Source organism: Miniopterus natalensis, chromosome 16 (genome assembly GCF_054644295.1).
Source record: "Miniopterus natalensis isolate mMinNat1 chromosome 16, mMinNat1.hap1, whole genome shotgun sequence".
Classification (NCBI taxonomy): domain Eukaryota; kingdom Metazoa; phylum Chordata; class Mammalia; order Chiroptera; family Miniopteridae; genus Miniopterus; species Miniopterus natalensis.
In genome coordinates, this window is record NC_142096.1 from 33,942,013 (window position 1) to 33,959,583 (window position 17,571).

At 42.5% G+C, this 17,571-nt stretch overlaps 1 protein-coding gene across 2 annotated transcripts in view; it reads right to left on the minus strand.

Annotated features, from left to right (window-relative positions):
* Window positions 1–50: 50 nt before the first annotated feature.
* WASHC5 (WASH complex subunit 5) overlaps window positions 51–17,571 on the minus strand; it is a 46,224-nt gene continuing 28,703 nt past the window's right edge. Inside the window, exons 19-28 of one of the 2 annotated variants that reach the window (XM_087825485.1) lie at window positions 16,410–16,534; window positions 14,015–14,177; window positions 13,540–13,642; window positions 13,372–13,451; window positions 12,693–12,796; window positions 11,589–11,718; window positions 10,183–10,279; window positions 5,976–6,129; window positions 3,132–3,215; window positions 51–420 (exon numbers count right to left, since the gene is read on the minus strand). In XM_087825485.1, coding sequence (XP_087681611.1) covers window positions 309–420; window positions 3,132–3,215; window positions 5,976–6,129; window positions 10,183–10,279; window positions 11,589–11,718; window positions 12,693–12,796; window positions 13,372–13,451; window positions 13,540–13,642; window positions 14,015–14,177; window positions 16,410–16,534 — 1,152 coding nt within the window. In that variant the 3' untranslated portion in view covers window positions 51–308. Of the gene's footprint in view, window positions 421–3,131; window positions 3,220–5,975; window positions 6,130–10,182; window positions 10,280–11,588; window positions 11,719–12,692; window positions 12,797–13,371; window positions 13,452–13,539; window positions 13,643–14,014; window positions 14,178–16,409; window positions 16,535–17,571 lie in introns of both variants that reach the window. The other variant, XM_016216064.2, reaches the window with a different exon arrangement.

Sequence of the window (17,571 nt, forward strand, 5' to 3'; positions counted from 1 at the left end):
GGTTTTTTGCACAGTGAATATATAATTTTCGAATAAGCAGGACCACGGGGTACTGGCAATACTATTTTACTGAAAATTTGGAGTTGCACAAATAGTTCTTTAGAACATAAAACTAAATTACATTCAGCATTTGTAAGAGGCAGTACAAAAATGTGTTCTGCCTCTACATGATATAAATTGCATATAATACCATGATTTAAACAATATTACCTAGTTCCATGAGATATACCTTACTCAGAATGTCTGATGTTTCCCACAATAAAGGGAAAACATGCAGTTACATGAGTTGAGTTTCATCTTAATTCATGTTAGTGATGGTGGGAAGATTTAGGGACAATCCTTTCAGCAAAGTAGAAGGAAAAGTTACAGGACTGTTCTGAACTCATCAAAAATGAAATTAGGCACGTGTGCTTCAGCAACCTAAAGGAAGAAAACAAGGGAGTTCCATTATTCATAGTGTTATTCAGAACACATGCAAAATTTTCCATATGCAAACTAAAGAAATGAAGACATCCTTCAGAGCGGGGCGAGTCACGCGGAGCACTGGCCTCATGGGGGTGGGCTACTCCTTGAGACCGCCCCCGCTGTTCCTGGTGTCCTTGGTCCTGGTCTAATTTCTTGGAACTGCCAATATCCCAGGGGATGCTGCCCAGCACCCCCTGCCTGCTCCCCGAGCGCTTAAAGGCACTCTGATCTGCTAGGAAGCCCTGAGAGCAGTATCTCTAGGAAGAACAGGAGTCTGGCGAGTAACCAAGCCAGAGAGGGAAGAGGAAGGCCTGGAGGCACCCGCCCCTCAGCTGAAGCCCTGAGGGGTGGAATGGGGTGGAAGGTAGAGCTACTTACTCTCCAAGTGCTGGAAATGGGAATTTTTAAAAAGCAGTGTTTAATTTTTTTTCTAATTATAAAAATACCTGCTAATTAGAGGAAATTTTACAAATGCAGGAGTATAAGAGAAAAATCTGATCTTAATCCCTTAGAGAAAACTAAAACTGATAATTATGTTGTACTGAAGTCTTCCAGGTTACACACACACACACACACACACACACACAAATTAGGAATACATAATCTTGTGTTTTTTACCTCTGCTAAATCTTATATCATGAACATCCTTGCACACATATCTTGGTGAACTTATTCCTAGCAGCGGTATTGCTGGGGTCAGGTAAGTAAGTTACAAAACCATTTTTCAGGCAGATAAAGACAAATTTCTCTCCCCAAAGGATAAGCCAATTTGCACTCCCATTGACAGGGTTGAGAAGTACTATTTCTCTAAACCTTACAAGCACTAGGGACCCAACATCTGACTTGACCAATCTGATGGGCGGAAACAGTAATTTTACTGTTATTTTGATTTGTGTCCCTTGAATAGAAGTCCGGTTGAGCATCTTTACAAAGGTCTACTGGCCATTTATATTTCTCCTAAAAACTGCCTGTTAATATTCTTTGCCCATTTTTTTTTTCTATTGGGATTGGGTTGGTTATCATTTTCTTATTGGTGTAACGAATACAGAATACAAGTCAAGGAAACTGGTCCTTTATTAATAATTAACTTTTTAAATTAAGAGACATTCAACAGAATTGTTGAATTATATTTAGCATTTATAAGAGATCAGTTCTCTAAATCTTTTTCTTTATAGTTTCCTCCCTTGGTATTTGACATAGGAAGTTCAGAGAGAGCCGATACATTAATTTTAGTCAAATATCTGCTAATTTATTTGTTTCATTTTTCAAATTAACCTATCTGTAATTTTGATACGTGGGATATGTGAAGAGATAAATTTGCTATTTTTTAACCAAATAATGAACTAACTGTCCCTTCCTCTCCTAATCTGAGATGCTACTTTTCCTTCTATACAATTGTATGTGCTAGGATTTGTTTCTAGGCAACACGTTCTAGTCTATTGATCCATCTCTTGAGTCACACCAGTACATACTATTTTGATTTTTGTAGTCTTGCAATATATTTTCATATTTGGTATAATATGTTTCAATCTTTTTCTAAATCCTATTTTAGCCCAAGTCCTATGAAATTTGTAAAAAACTTTTTCCCAAAGTTAAAAACAGTATCTGGAATTTTAATCATAACTGCAAATAAATCAATCTATAAAGAGCTGATACTCCTACAATATTTGAGTCTCCTCATTCAGAATGTGACATGGACTTCCAAATTTTGTATTTTAAAATTTTATAGTTTTTTCTAAATTGTTTTTATATTTCTTCAAGAGGTTACTCTTGGCTATATTATTTCCTTGTTAATTCTGTGAATACAAGCATTTCTTCATATTTTTGAATTATTAGAACATTTATTTTATACATTATCCTATAACCAGCTTTTCTGAACTCTTAATCACTTTTCACATGATTCTACTTGGTATTTAAGGAAGACAATTACATCCTCAGTAAGTGCAAACTTGTTGTCTTTCCATGGTGCATATTTTGTTGCATTTATTTCACCACCTCACACTTGTACTGCAGTTACAGTTCCACCTTCAATAAGAATGTCACTGGTGTCTCACGACTCAGTATGGCGTAGCCAGTTAGTTTTTAAAACATCTTTGGCTTTTGTTATAAAAAAGGATCTTTGATTCCAAACCTACTAATTTTTAAAAATCAGAATGGCTTTTCAGCATCTGAAAGTCTTTTATATTTTAATATCAAGCTCCCCGCTTTGAGCTAAAATACATCAAAGTAGAATTACCAGTAAGAAGGAAGAGGAAAAGTTTCTTAGAAGGTAAAAGCAGGCTGTCATTTTTGGAATCAGTGGTCACACGTAATTTTAGCCGTGGCGTGAACTTAACCAGGTTACGTGGCGAGGGAAGCACACCCCCCGGTCACTTCTCTACCCTGGCCACTGAAGGGGCTGCACATCTTACCTCCTGCACTGGTGAGCTGCTGACAGGGGGGCGTGATAGACAGTGACAGGGGAGGGAAGTTGTATTAAACTGTCTTCTTGCAAAGCACTTAACATGGTGGAGAAGGTAGGAACGCTTCAGAGCTGTAGGCAGAGCAGAGCCGAGGGCACAGGCACCCCTGTGAATGAGCTACTGGACCTCACTCCTAATGAGCCTGGGGCCACGCAATACCATCTTTTTACACAAAGGGCATCGACACTGTTCTTTATCACTTACCCTCCTGGGTAGCTTTGTGTACCGAACATAATCCTCCAGGAACAGAAGGGCACCCACGACATCTGCAGGCATTTCTGGTACCTTCTGGCTGTAACAGAACAGTCTGGATCCATTAACTGTTTTGCACATAGGAGACCCTCAGTCAAGATACTGAGACAGTAAGCCAACGACAGATCTGCAAATGCAGTTAAAGAAGAAACATCCACAGACCATCTTGCTTCCTATCAGGTCAGTATCCTGCTCGCCTGCCTTTAGCGCCTAGCGCGGGAGACAAAATCTCAACTCTGGCTCACAGGGACCTTCGCGTATGGCCCCGGCCGTCGGTCTAGACTCCCCTGTACCTCAGCACGTCACGGTTACAGAGCGGCAGGTCCCGGAACAGGCCCTCCTTCCCATGCCCTCCAGCCTGCAGCTAGTCACTCTGCATGCTGACCTGAAAGGAGGCTTCGAGGTACCTTCCAGTCCCAGCCTGGGTACGACCTCGCCCTCGAAGTCCTGCCTGGCTCCTGCGGGCCGACGGCTCTTTCCTTACGCTCTCAGTGCACCTGGCATCTTTCGCCAAGCCTCAACGTTTCAGTTGCCTGTGTGCTGGCTTCCTTGAGGGCCGGGGTCATGCCCTCATCATTCTGCCCCAGGACCTGGGGCTGTGCCTGGACCATTACTGTGTATCGGGGGTGTCAGATAACTAAGGCATCTAATACTCTCCGTACGAGTCCCACCCGTGTATTCATTCATACGGCGACACTGCCAGCCTCTCTCGAGCTGAGAATGCAGCGAAGTGCATGACAGCCTTCTTGGGCAGCTTACATCCCTGTTTTTATCAAAATGAGTTTTTAAGTATTTCTGTACAGATTAGCATTTTCTAAATAAAGAATTTTATGGTAGCAGATTACTGATGTATTTCTCTGATGATTTTTTGTTTTGTTTTTGAAAAGAACATTTAAGGTGGCTGTGCCTGGAAAGGTTCCCACTGCTCTCAATCTTTTAGTGTGTGACCAGGGCTATATCTGTATTTGCTCTGCTTGAAACCAGGGTACAACGCCCGGCCGGGCATGGCTCAGCGGTTGAGCATCGACCTAGGATCCAGGCAATCGGGGTTCGATTCCCGGTCAGGGCACATGCCCGGATTGCGGGCTAGGCAGCTGATCAATGACTCTCTCATCATTGATGTTTCTATCTCTCTCTCTCCCCCTCCTTTCCTCTCTCTGAAATCAATAAAGATATATTTAAAAAAAAAAAAAAAAAAAAAACTTAAAAAAAAGAAAAGAAACCAGGGTACGAAGGCATCTCCATACATCTCGAGTTCCTACGTCACTTCACCTAGCCGAATCAGAAACCCTGAGCTGCAGCTCGACCCCGGTATCCTGATAAACTCTCTCAAGGTTGCCAGGAACACGTTGGGCTCGAGCCACACTTACTCCTTTGCAGTCATTAGTGACGAAGAAACAGAGGACGGACCCGCCAACTCGTGACAGATGGCGCGCTACAGCTGGGGTGGCCGGGGGTGGCGGTGACTGGAAACAACCATGCTTTTGCCACCTGAACTGAGTCCCGTGGCCTCCTCTCCCCATGGTCCTGGGTGAGATGCGTCAGATTTGGAACCTACTGTTTTCCTTTGCAACCGACCTTGTTTGGTGACTGTAACTGAGGCTGCCTCATCCTTCCAAGTGCTCTTCTGTTTTTCAATTGTTAAAAAATCTCCTCTTTGAAGCAAGGCTGACCATACGTCCTAGAAAAACATCCAGTTTTTGTTGTTCTAATCATTAACTAAGATGGGTGAAGACTGGCCTGATTGAGGCTCATGAAAAAGATGCCAGGATTTAAAACAAATATAAAATCACTATGAGCCACTGATATACAACGGGTGTCAAGGATCTAGGACTGCGATTCTAGGTGCACTGTGTCAACAGGGGACCAGGATGAAGGAGTGCAATAGCCCCTCCACCCTAAGGGGAGGCTGTATTCAAAATCTGGGTGCACATTTGGGAAAACATTTTAAGATGGCCAGTAACAAACTAGAGCCCCCAGAGGTGGTCACTGGCATGCCAGGAATAGGTGGAGGGGCTTAACCAAAGAAGAGAGGACCTAAGGCAGCAGGTGACATTAGCCATTTGAGGAGATGATGCAAAGGAAGGAGACTGCATTTAGTCTGTCTAATCTCAAAGGGCAGAAGGCCCAATGAATGATATTTTCAGAGAGAGATGGGATGACACTTTCCATTTATCGTAATCCGGAACTTTCTAATGATGAGAAGTACTCTTCCAGTGTATTGTGTTGCCTCACTGAAGGGAGTATCCCAGCAGAGGTGGGATGGCTGCTTGCCTGGGACACCTGAGAACTGACTAATGCCCTTGGCGGGAGGTAAGTAAAATGGCTCTGAAATTACCACCGATGAGTAGAGGGCTTGGAACACTTAAAGATGATGAATTAAAGGTTTACAAGCTTTGTATTCAATAGGAACTGGGGTGTGATTTCTGTCTCATTACACACCAGGAGCTCGGGCTGTGTCCAGGGTCTGAGGGGTGTAGAGCTGTCCCTGGCTGTGGCCCAGCAGGGCATGCAGGCTCCCTGAGGTCTGTTCCTGCTGGCAGAGGAACAGGTCTGCACTTTCGTCCCCACACTAATCACGGTAGTGACTCATTCATGCAACCTCCCTGTGAGTGTACCTGGAGGTGCCCCGGGCAGGGAGACTTAAGGGAGCCCACGATGAATTCCTCCGAACAAGGAGATGTGCCCAGACTTGCTTTATAGTGCAAGGCAGCAGCCCATGCCCATCCCTGCCAGCGAGACACTGAGAGATGTGGGCTGCCAGGCCGACGGCCCCCTGCACCCTGCCCCACGTACCTGGTACACTGCTCCACTGTGGAGCGGATGAACTGGCCGATCAGCGCCAGGAACTGCTCCGTGTACCGGGAGTGGAACTGCTTCAGCAGGGTGAGCAGGCCCAGGACAAGTGGAGGCCAGTCCACGGGGTCGGCAGGCTTTCGGCAGACCATTCCTGCAAGGAACCAGACCACCAGTTACACCACCTGGCCGAGTGCTCGTGTCTGGAGGCGTCCACTTAGTGGGAAGGCTCGCGAGGGCACTCTGGGGCCGCGTCCCACATCCTCTTGGGTGCAGGGTCATGCGGAGGGCAGACCAGCCCTAGGCTGCGGTCTCAGGCAGGCCCGGGTCGGCCGAGGCTGCCGGTGGTCTGCAGGGCTCAATGCAACATAGCAACTGCTCATTTTTAAATTACCAGCGCTTCATCTTTTGGATCATATAATTACAGCATGTGACTGCAGTAAAATTTAAAGATATAAAAAATATTGAGAAAATGAAAATGACCTATAAGCAACTTCTGTTAAATGGCCGCAGGATATATTGGATTACCTGAACTACTCTCTTAAATGAAAATGACTAAACTGCTGGACAAATATTTAAAGTGTTTTTAAACACAATGTTAAATGTTACACAAGAAAAGAGAGCGTGACCTTCTGCCTGGACGGCTGCACGGGGAACAGAGGTAGGGGTCTAGGGGGAAACACATGCTGAAAAAGAACAAAGGTGGAAGAGCCACACTGCCTGATCTCAGACCTGCAGTAGTCAAAGTAATCAAGACATATTGGCACAAAGATAAATAGATGGATGGTCCAGAACAGAAAATTGAGTAATAGTCCCACCCTTGTACGATCACTTAAATTTTCACAAATATCCAAACACTGTAATGGAGAAAGAGAAATCTCTTCCGTAAACAGTGCTGAAACTGGCTATCCTTTATGGGCAAAATATGAGTGCTGATCCCTACTTCACACTGTACGTAGAAAGTAATTTGAAACGACCACAAATGCAAAAACTAAAACTACAAAACTTCTAGAAAAAAAACAGGAGACTATCTTTGTGACCCTGGGGTAGGCAAAGACTTCTTAGGACACAGAAAGAACTAATTATAAAGAAAAAAGAGATAAACTGGACACCATCAGCATTAAATACTTCTGCTCACTAGAGTCACCAATAAAAAAATGAATAGGTAAGCCAGTTTATGAGAAAATTCAGAATACATATAACATAGGATTTGTACTCATAATATATAAATAACTCCTACAATTTAGAAATAAGAAAGCAATCAACCCAATTTAAAAACAGGCAAACACCTTAAACACACACTTAACAAAGAAAGGGATAATTAAAACGACGGCTACACACCAGGCACACCCATTAGAATGGCTGAAACCAGGAAGACAGCATTGCCAGATGCTGCTGGGGTGTAAAATGGTGCAACTTTATCATAAAGTAAAACTGGTCAGACAGACCCCCGGATCCCATATTTGGGTTCTTGTGAAGACTCGAAGTCTCTTATTTAAATCAGACATGCCACAACGAGTAAACCTGATTTACCTGACCTGGGCCTTGGCAATTCTGAATTACTCAATGCCCACTGTAGGAGACACCAACAGTATTCAGAACACGAAGAAATAATCCTTTCCAGGTGGAGAGCAAAGTGGTGCATACAACAAAAACCTCTTCCATGAATGAGGCGCCACAGAGACTCTTACAGGACAGACTAAGACAGGCATGTGTTCTTAGGTCAGTCTTGAGAAAAATGCCCACAAGGTTAAATAAATGTGTTAAGGATATATGTGTGTGTGTGTGTGTATGTGTGTACTTTTTCCTTCCTCAGTTCTACTTTTTAAAAATTTGATTCCTGAATTAACAAATCAGTGTAATTAATGACAAGAACTGTAGTCAGGTATAGATACATTTCTGGGACACTTAAAGGTTTTGTTTGTTTTGTTTAAAGGTCTGAAAACTTTATGGAATAGTGACATGCTTCTCATAAGCAGTTGTATAACTGTGAGTTTATTTATTATTATTTTTAAAATATGTCTTTATTGATTTCAGAGGGAGGAAGGGAGAGGGAGAGAAAGATAGAAACATCAGTGATCCTCTATTGGGGATCAAGTCCACAACCCGGGCATGTGCCCTTACCAGGAATCAAACTGAGATCTCCTGAGTAATAGGTCGATGCTCAACACCTGAGCCACGCTGGCCGGGTGACTGTGAGTTTTTAAAAAAATTTTATTTACTGATTTGAGAGAGAGAAGCATTAATTTGTTGTTCCACTTACTTATGCATTCACTGGTTGCTTCTTGTATGTGCCCTGACCAGAAATCAAACCCACAACCTTGGCGTATTGGGATGACACTCTAATCACCTGAGCTACCCGGCCAGGGCAAGCAGTTGTATAACTGTAACACACCCCACCATTCTTTTAACATTGTTTCTGTAAATGATGACTTGTAAATTCACCACCTCAAAGGAAGCAGACTCCAGCCTTCAGGCACTTCAGCTCCAAGGACTTGCTCACCTTTGATGGACAAAAACCAGACCATTGCTTGACCATGCTTAACAGGCTCCGAGATGATTATTGGAGCAGACCTTGCTGACTCGCACGTAGCACCCTCAATGAGAGCCCACAACCCACTCTGGTTTCCTTTGCTCTGCCTTCCCCTTCCCAGCTCATAAAAACCCCTGCCAGCACTGAGAGGTTAAGATGGTCATCTTCTCAGGCTGCTGGCTCTTGAATAAATCAATTTTCCTTCCATCAGACCCTTTCCCTTTATGGATGATTGGCTTTGGAGCAGCAGGCAGCTGAACCTGGGTTTGGTATCTGAATGAAGGTGCCTGACCTCAACCTTACGCACAATGAAGGAAATAGTACCTAAGATTGTGGCCAGTGGATGAATAGTCTATAACGAAAACAAGATATCCTTATGCACTGACAACTTGTCGCTATAAACGATCATATATTCTTATTTAGTAAAAATACAGGGATAACAGGAAGAACATGAATCTGAATCTTGAGATGAACCCTTAAACTCTCTTGGAATGGTTCTTGACATTGATTTTGACCAATATACAGAAAAGGAGTTAGCATCTGTTGAGTACTTGCTCTGTGCTGGGTGCTGTATTAAGTATTTTTAAAATCTGATTGGTCTGAGAGGTTAAGTGACTTGGCCACAGTCATCACTTAGGTGATAAGTGGTGAAGCCAAGATTCAAACATACACGTGTTCCCTCCCTCCTACAGCAAGTACCCGGCACCACCATGCTTTGAACTCGGCCAGAGTAATAAGAATTGGTATGGGTGTTGTGTCTAGAATCAAGAAATATTTTTGAATGAGAGAATGAAAACCTTAAAGGGAATTCACATCTTTACCCTAAAAAAGCTTATGAAATAGGAAGGGAAATACATCATTTGCTGGTTAAAAAATAATATGGTTATACTTTTTTAAAAAAAATCTTTATCAATTTCAGAGAGAGGGAGTCGAACCACCATCTCCTGGATCCCAGGTCGATGCTCAACCGCTGAGCCACGTTGGCCAGGCTGGTTGTACTTTTAAAGTAAATTTAACTCTATAGTGGATTTTTAAAAACTCTACTTAGATAAAAAGTTTGGAGACAGAGGAAATACTTGGGAATCTATTAGAAATGTGTTTATAAAAATGTTCAAGATAAACTGATCAATGACCAAAAAATTACGGTTATGGTCCTGGGCAGGCTAACTCTACTGAAAGCCTCTGGTATCATCTATCGTTTGTGCCGAATGTTTCCACATGTGATCATACATATCTTAATGTACTAAACAGTCCCCATTAGTCTTCTCTCCTGACTGTCCTGTCCCTCTTCACACTGCCACCCTAGACACGCGGCAGGCGTGGGACGCTCGTCGAAAGAATAGGACATTAATCAAAAGAATTTTCTTTCACACCGCAATCAGCTACCTAAACATTAAAAAAAAGGAGAGAAGCCAAGGTCCCATACATTTTACAAGTGGAATTACCACTGGAAATTAAAGGTGGACGATGGCTGGTTGATATTAAATCCACTGTCTACATTTCATAAAGGAGCATTAAATTTCAGAGGCCCTAAGACAGGGATTTTATAAACAAACATTTAATTAAGAAAAGATCTCATATATGTGACATAGCATTCTATACAAAGAGCTGTTCTGCTAGTTATTAATCTATTGATATTGTTACTTATTGCAAAGGATAAATGTCATACTGTACCTAAGTTTTTGTTGTACTGGAGTTTTGGCAACTGAGCAATCAAAAATAGAAAGTTGACGACTGGGAAATAGGGTAGACGCTTCGTTGTTATGTATATCTGGAAAGAGAAAGTAAGAAAAATGGGCCTTTTTTTCACATTGCACAATGCTGCAGGACACACTTATAAGTGAAAAGCTTCTGTTTTATTTTGTTTTTCAGACTATCTAAAACTAGGATGGTTCCATTATTTGCTGCCTTCAGAGTTTTATTTAACACCCCTGCAAACATAAATACCTATATAACAATTATCCCTTCTGGGAAAGGGACAATTTTGCTTAAAGATTAGCAGTTTCTTCCCCCACTCCTCACAATAATCTGAATGTTATTAACAAAGGGGGGGGGGGTGACCAGCAAGAGTGGGATGGGAAGCATACACAGCAGTCAAGGTAAAGCTTGAGGGAAGGGCAGAGGGAGGAGGGAGGGAAGGAGGCAGAAAGAAAGAAGGAAAGCTCCACATAGCAGCAAGGGGCAGTACATGGCAGAAAGCAAGCAGATGTCTCCTGTTCTTTGTTCTCCCCTGGGCAATGTCACAGAGCAGTCTCCCTCCCAGTTCTCTTGGCAGAAAGTACTAAGGGCATATCCAGCCACCTCCCCCCTGCCCGCCAGCCTGGTTACAGGGCAGCATTCCGGTTAGGAGCAGGGCTCTGCTTAGACCGCCTGGCTCCACCTTAGCTAGTGAGGAGCCCTGGGGAAGTGACCCACCCAACAATGGCACGTTTCACAGAGCTGCTGTGAAACTGAGGTCACCCATGGCCGTTAACACAGTGCTTGGCCCATAGTAAGTACTCAAAAAATATGAGCTGCTATTTAGGTTCATAATCATTTAACCAAAAACCCAGGAGATCATACAGATTTCAAAATTTCACATTTTATAGATTTTACAAAGGTAACATAGGGTCTAGATTTACAACCTATAATCAAAGTCATCAAAACATGAACAGATCTTACAGCGACTTGTGAAAAAACTTCCAGTTCTCAGAGAATTTTGGAGATCAGAATTGCAGGAAGAGCTTGTAGCCCCAGATTACAGTTGTGGTAACTATCAGCCACAAAGGGAAACATCTTTGGGCAGGAAGGATCAATGCCACAGTTGATCAAACTCCAGACAAACATAAAACTCATCTCTTACAGATGGACATTGTATCATTTGAGTCCCAAAGCTAGTCAGGCAGGGAAGGTGTGATCACACCCTCCTATTATATATGGGAAAGAGGGGCTTAGAGGGGGCAGGGACTTAAGTGAATGGAGGCTCTGGGATCTGAGCCCAGGTTCTCCGAGTGTTTAGCACAGTGGTCTGCCACCTGGGCTAAATCACTGTTTGGAACACACTGTCCCCAACCATCCCATTATATGTTTTAATCATCAACCTTATTCAGTGGGTTGTGAATGCCAGCTGCCTCCAGGTAGGCTGTGATTTCATACAAGAGTGTATTATCTTCTTTGGGGTAAGGACGGGAGGGGTCCTGGTAGTGGGCTTCGATGTCTGCTAGCAGTGCCCTACGTAGGAGGAAACACAAAGCAGTGATAAATGTTAGAGATTAATTGAATTTATACAACAGTTAATACGGACTACGATGTAGTCTTTCAGGGCCTCAGTTTCCTCATCTGGAAAATGAGGGCTTGACCCTCCCCACTCTCCATTGCCATGCCTGTGACTGGGTGTAAGTGAAAAATTTAACCTCCAATTACTTTATCTCCTGGAGTTAACCCAGATCAAATGCTTTCACCACTCAAGCTTTATGAACTGACTGAACTGTTTGACCAAGAAGCGTGACTTACTTAAGCAGAAGGCTTGAAATGAGAGCGAGTTGTTGAAAACACTTCTAATTGCCCACAGGATGATCACTGACTCAGTCCTGTGGAAACTCAAGTGTGGGTTTTGGTAACACAGTCAACCCTTGAACAACGTGGGAGTTAGAGGCGCTAACTTCCTGCACAATCAAAAATCCGTGTATAACTATTGGCTCCTTAAAACCTAAATACTAACAGCCTGCTGCTAACCAGAATCCTTACCAATAACACACACAGTTGATTAACACACATTTTGTATGTTGTATGTATTATATACTTTATTCTTAAAGTAAGCGAGAGAAAAGAAAGTTAAGAAAATCATAAGAAAAAAATTTACAGTATTTATTGAAAAAACATCTGTGTTGTAAGTGGACCTACACAGTTCAAAACCATGTGAATTGTGTTCAAAGGTCAACTGTAATTGCTTTCTCAACCTATGCAAGTACCTAGCATGGTGTCTGGTGTGTATTATTTGATCAATATATATTGGCTGAATAAATGAATCCATTAAAAAAAAAAAGAAAGAGATACACACACACCAAGGGACAATCCTGAAGAAACAGGTTTGAGTATCCATGGGAAAGGAAGGAAGCCTCTTAATCCAGAGAGCCTTCTTACCCATTAAGAAATTAAAAGAGTATGTATTGAAGAATCTGGCTCTTGCAAATGCTGGCACTTACTTATTGAGATTCTCCAGGGCGGCTGCCAGATGTTTGGAGTCAAATCGACAAGAATAATTTAATTCATTGGCAATTTGTTGTCTCAGAATCTGCATCTGCCCAACCTGTGAACAAACAAGAGAAAGAACAGGTAGAACAGGCCAGCATTTCAGAGTGATGGTAAGGAGGCAAACACCAAGATGTCAATTTTTCATTGGAGGATCACATATTCTGTGGCAAAATATAGGGGTCGCTTGGACTGGATCCATGGCTAAGAGCAACATCATCCCCAACGGAGCAGACGCAGCACAAGAGAGCATTCGAGGACTGTGGGGATAGACTCCAGTATGCTGACCTCAACATATCCCACAGTCTAACATTTTACAAAGTGACCCAGTAATGTTCAGGCCTCGTGTGTTAAAGGTGTCTGTTTTGGAGCTCTATTTTTGATCTTTTGGAATAAGTTCTCCAATTTTAGTAGTTGCTAGGAGCAGCCCTATCTCCTTTATTTGCCCTAAACTGAACTTTCCAAGTTCTAAGAATGCCATTTCCCTCTAATACTCTAAAATTTGGTGAATTTAAGTGTTCCACATCACTCAGGAATAAACTGATGAAAGAAGAGCGGCTTTCTTTGGGCAACAAAATTACAAGAATAATTAAAAGAACATAGCATTGATTATCAGTTTTCCCCACAACATACCTTCATTATAGCCTCGAGATAAGCTGTCCAAATCTTCTGTGTTTTGGCAATGGCAGAAAAATAAATTTTATTCGAATTTGCTGAAAGGTTAAAATATAATTTTCTATTTAGTGACTTTGGAAAGGGTACAGTGTTATCTCCACTTCCGGCTAGTTTCAGAACACTTACCTACAATGCTTTTGAGGGGGCTGACAGCATTCATGAGGGTTTTTAAAGTATCCTGGACAGTTTTGTCTCTCAGGATAATTTTCTGAAACATACTGAGGAAATTCTAGAACAAGAAGGCAAACATAATGAGTAAAGTGAGTCCTCCAGTTAGCTAGATGTCAGGTAGAACACAGACTGGCCTAAACCCCACCACACTGCAGCCAGGGTGATGCGGAAGCAGCAACTTCTGGCTCCTGTCAGAAACATCTGGTTTCTAGGAGTCGTCAGTTGCTGGCTTCAAAGAGAAAAAGTCTTATCTTCCCAAGATGAAACTCACAAAAGCCATCTACCCATAAAAATACCATGCTGGCCAAGAAATTCTAGTTGGGTCTCCTTCTTACACACCTAATGGGAGTCTCATATACATGTCAGTATGGGAAAGAATAAAGAGGAGTCTCATCTCTCCAGGGTAGCAGAAAACATGCCAGGGGCTCACCTGTAACTCCTTTACAATCATAAAGCACAGCAGCCTGTCCAACCCGTTCAGCCCGAAAGTCCCCAGCGTGGTCTGGATTTCTGAGAAGAGGCGGCTGCTGGTCACTTCTTGATGAGTTTTCATATCATACCAAGTGTTCAGCTGATCAATGTGACATGTCATTCTAAAACAAAACAAAACACACCCAAAACCCAAAAGCAGCTGAGGATTCATCCTTAAGAGATGGAGGACTCAACAGGCTTTGGAGCATCAGACATGAAAAACAGGGACATGGTTTGTGTTGAATAACCCCTGTATCTAGGCACCCAGTGTATGTACCTTCACGGTGATGCTCAATGGACCAGGATGGGCTAGTGCTTGGAGTCATGCGAAGAGGACAAGGTTAGACTGGGTGTCAGGCTGGAAGACTTTATGGCCCAGGTGTCTCTCTGAGGGGTCTTTCTTTAAATTTCCACAGACTGTGGACAACACAGTCACATGTCATTTCCACTTTGGTAACAAAGAAACTTTGAATCCTGGTGCCCTATCTAATATTTGAGGGTAAGATGACAAAGCCATTTCCTCTTTCCGACAGCTCTGGTTAGCAACCAGAGTCCATTTAGACTCAGGAGTGTGGTGGTGACAACAACCGGCAGTATTTACTGAGCACTTCTTAAGTGCCGGTGCTCGGCTAAGCTCCTTCCGTGTGCTATCTTTCTCTTCCTCATAATAGTGCTATTCTGGGACATACAAGCCATTTGACCCTCAATTTATAGGTGAGGTAACTGAGGCTTAGAGAGGCCTGGTTCCAACACCATACTCTCAACCATCATTTTAATGGTTCCCAAATGTGTGGGTTGGGACCTTAAATCACTGGTAGAATATGTAAAAACAGATGACGAGACCTACTCTTGAAGAATCTGATTCGGTAGGTCTGGCCTGGAGTCCCAGTGTCCGCAATTTCACAAGCTCCACAGATGACACGCCCCAATTCTAAGAACCAGCCTGTGACTTTAATGAAATGGGATCTGGGGGGGGGGGGGGGGGGGGAGTTAAGAGCCTCAAGTGCTAGGGAGATGTAAATTTGGAGGTAAATGAGAAGAGCGAGATGATTTCCAGAACTGCATGACTTCTGCTCTCAGGGTTCAAGGTGTCCCTCTCCACCGCCCAGTGCCGGCACTTTCAGTGTGTCATTTATGAGGCTGCCAGCACCAATGTTGAAATCAATACATGGCATGAAAGTCCCAACTGTGCTCAATCCTTTCTGCAAGTATAACAAGGCATTGGGGGGGATTTCTAGAAGGGATTCAGTGATCAATTCATGGGCACCAAGAAAGGAGAAACTACAAAATGTTTGGATGAATTAAACACCTGCTGGGATTTTTGGAAAAAGTTTACGTATTGACGAGGCAGTTTTGATTACATGAGGTTTTTGCCATTGTGACTATATATAAACTGTAACTCCTGGCATGCCAAGCTATGCGGTCTTCCCTTGAAGGCCACAGGACTTAAGAGTGGGGCTCTAGAGTCAGAGAGCCTAGTGTGTATTCTGAGTCTACCATTTCTTAACTTTGTGATCCTGGGGAAGTGATTTAGCTTTTCTGTGCCTCAGTTGCTTTGTCTTTAAAATGGAGAGAGTAACAATGCCTACTTCATAAGACTCTCGTAATGAGTGAAAGAATATGAATCATGTTCTGGGAAGAGAGCACAAGGTAAGTGCTCAATAAAATGTTAGTTCTCACTATCAAAGTTGCTTGGGTGTTGGGCTAAGAAACGAGGAGGTCATCATCTTAAAAGGTCAGGATATGAACTGACAAGTGCAAGACCCTGTGACTGGAATAGGGGTGTGTGCTAAGGTTACTAGGTACAGATGAGCAATCTGTAATTTAAATAATTTGGTATAGTGGGATGTCCACAGGTCCAAGTGAGTAGAATGGTAATTGGAGAGCAAGAGGAGCATAGCTGCCAGTGTGGCTTAGCAGCCGAGCATTGACCTAGGATCCAGGAGATCGCGGTTTGATTCCCGGTCAGGGCACATGCTGGGGTTGCGGGCTCGATCCCCAGCAGAGGGCGTGCAGGAGGCCGCCGATCAATGAATGTCTCTCATCATTGATGTTTCTATCTCTCTCTCACCCTCTCCCTTCCTCTCTCTCTGAAATCAATAAAAATATATATTTTTTTAAAAAAAAGAAGAAAAAAAAAAAGAGGAGCATAGACTAAAGGAGGCCAAATAGATCTTAGAGTTGTTTTGATCTCTACTTCTTTGAACTGAAGTCACCTCAGTCACAATGAGGAAAATATAGTCTCAAAAAAGTCAATTTTAATAAACAAAGCTGTGACCTGAATATATGCAGCACATGTTTAGACTTCGACTGTCCCTGGTGTTTAAGGCCCAGTGGAATTCAGATGTACCTACTTTGGGTCTGTGATCCGCAAGATTTCTCTGCAGAGTCGACCAATAAATGTCACAGACTCATCTACAGGCGTGAACTTTGGTATTGGAATATGAGTGGACTGGTACATACTCTGCCAGTCTTGAATCTAGAAGAAAATAACAAATATGTGGTACATCTTTGACAAAGTAACCTAGTTATGCTTTTTCCACATAGTTTTATATGGATAATGTTGCATAAAGAGTGACAACGAATGCTCCTTGGTTTCAAGGAGGAAACTTTAAAAACTGTACTAACAGCCATTCCAAAACACCACATATTACATTTATTGAAAAAGGAACACTTGTGAAAAAGGTGAATAAGGATAAGTGAGATGAGACACGGGAACTTCTGGCCTTTTGGCTCATGAGTTAACGTGTCAGTGTAATAATAAAAACCCCAAATGTCATAAAGTTGGAAGATACCTAATCTTTCAATACCTGAATCATCAGTTCCCTAATTAGAAGCATACAGAGTGGCTCCTTGTTAGCTACTAACTAAAATCTAACTTCTCAGCTATGATACTTAAGAATTTGGTGCTCAAACAACCCAATTAAAAAATAGGCAAAGGGCTTGAGTAGACATTCCTCCAAAGAAGATACAGAAATGTCCAATAAGCACAGGAAAAGATGCTCAACATCATTAGTTATTAGGAAAATGTAGATTAAAACCACAATGAGATACCACTTCACACCTATTAGGATGGTTATAATTAAAAAAAAGAAAGAAAATAGTAAGTGGTGAGGATATGGAGAAATTAGGAAATTAGAACCCTCAGGTATCGCTGGTGGTGCAGGTACTGTGGGAAACAGCTTGGTGGTTCATCAATACGTTACACAGAATTATCATATGGCCCAGCAATTCCGCTCTTAGGGACATACTCCAATCAAACCCAAATGACTCCTAAGTCTTCTGAATTCTTGATCACTTGAATTATTACAATGATAACAAAGGGACTCATTCTGTAGCCATTTAATCATGTCTGCTTTCTCCTTATGACAGTGAACTATAAGAGGTCAAGTGTCATATAAACTTTGAAATCCTTACAGCTCCTGAAGGTACTCTGAAGGTATTTGTGACTTTCTAGTGCTTATTGATTTCTAGTAACTGTTTAAGTAAACTTTCTTGTTGGCATTTCTGAGGTAT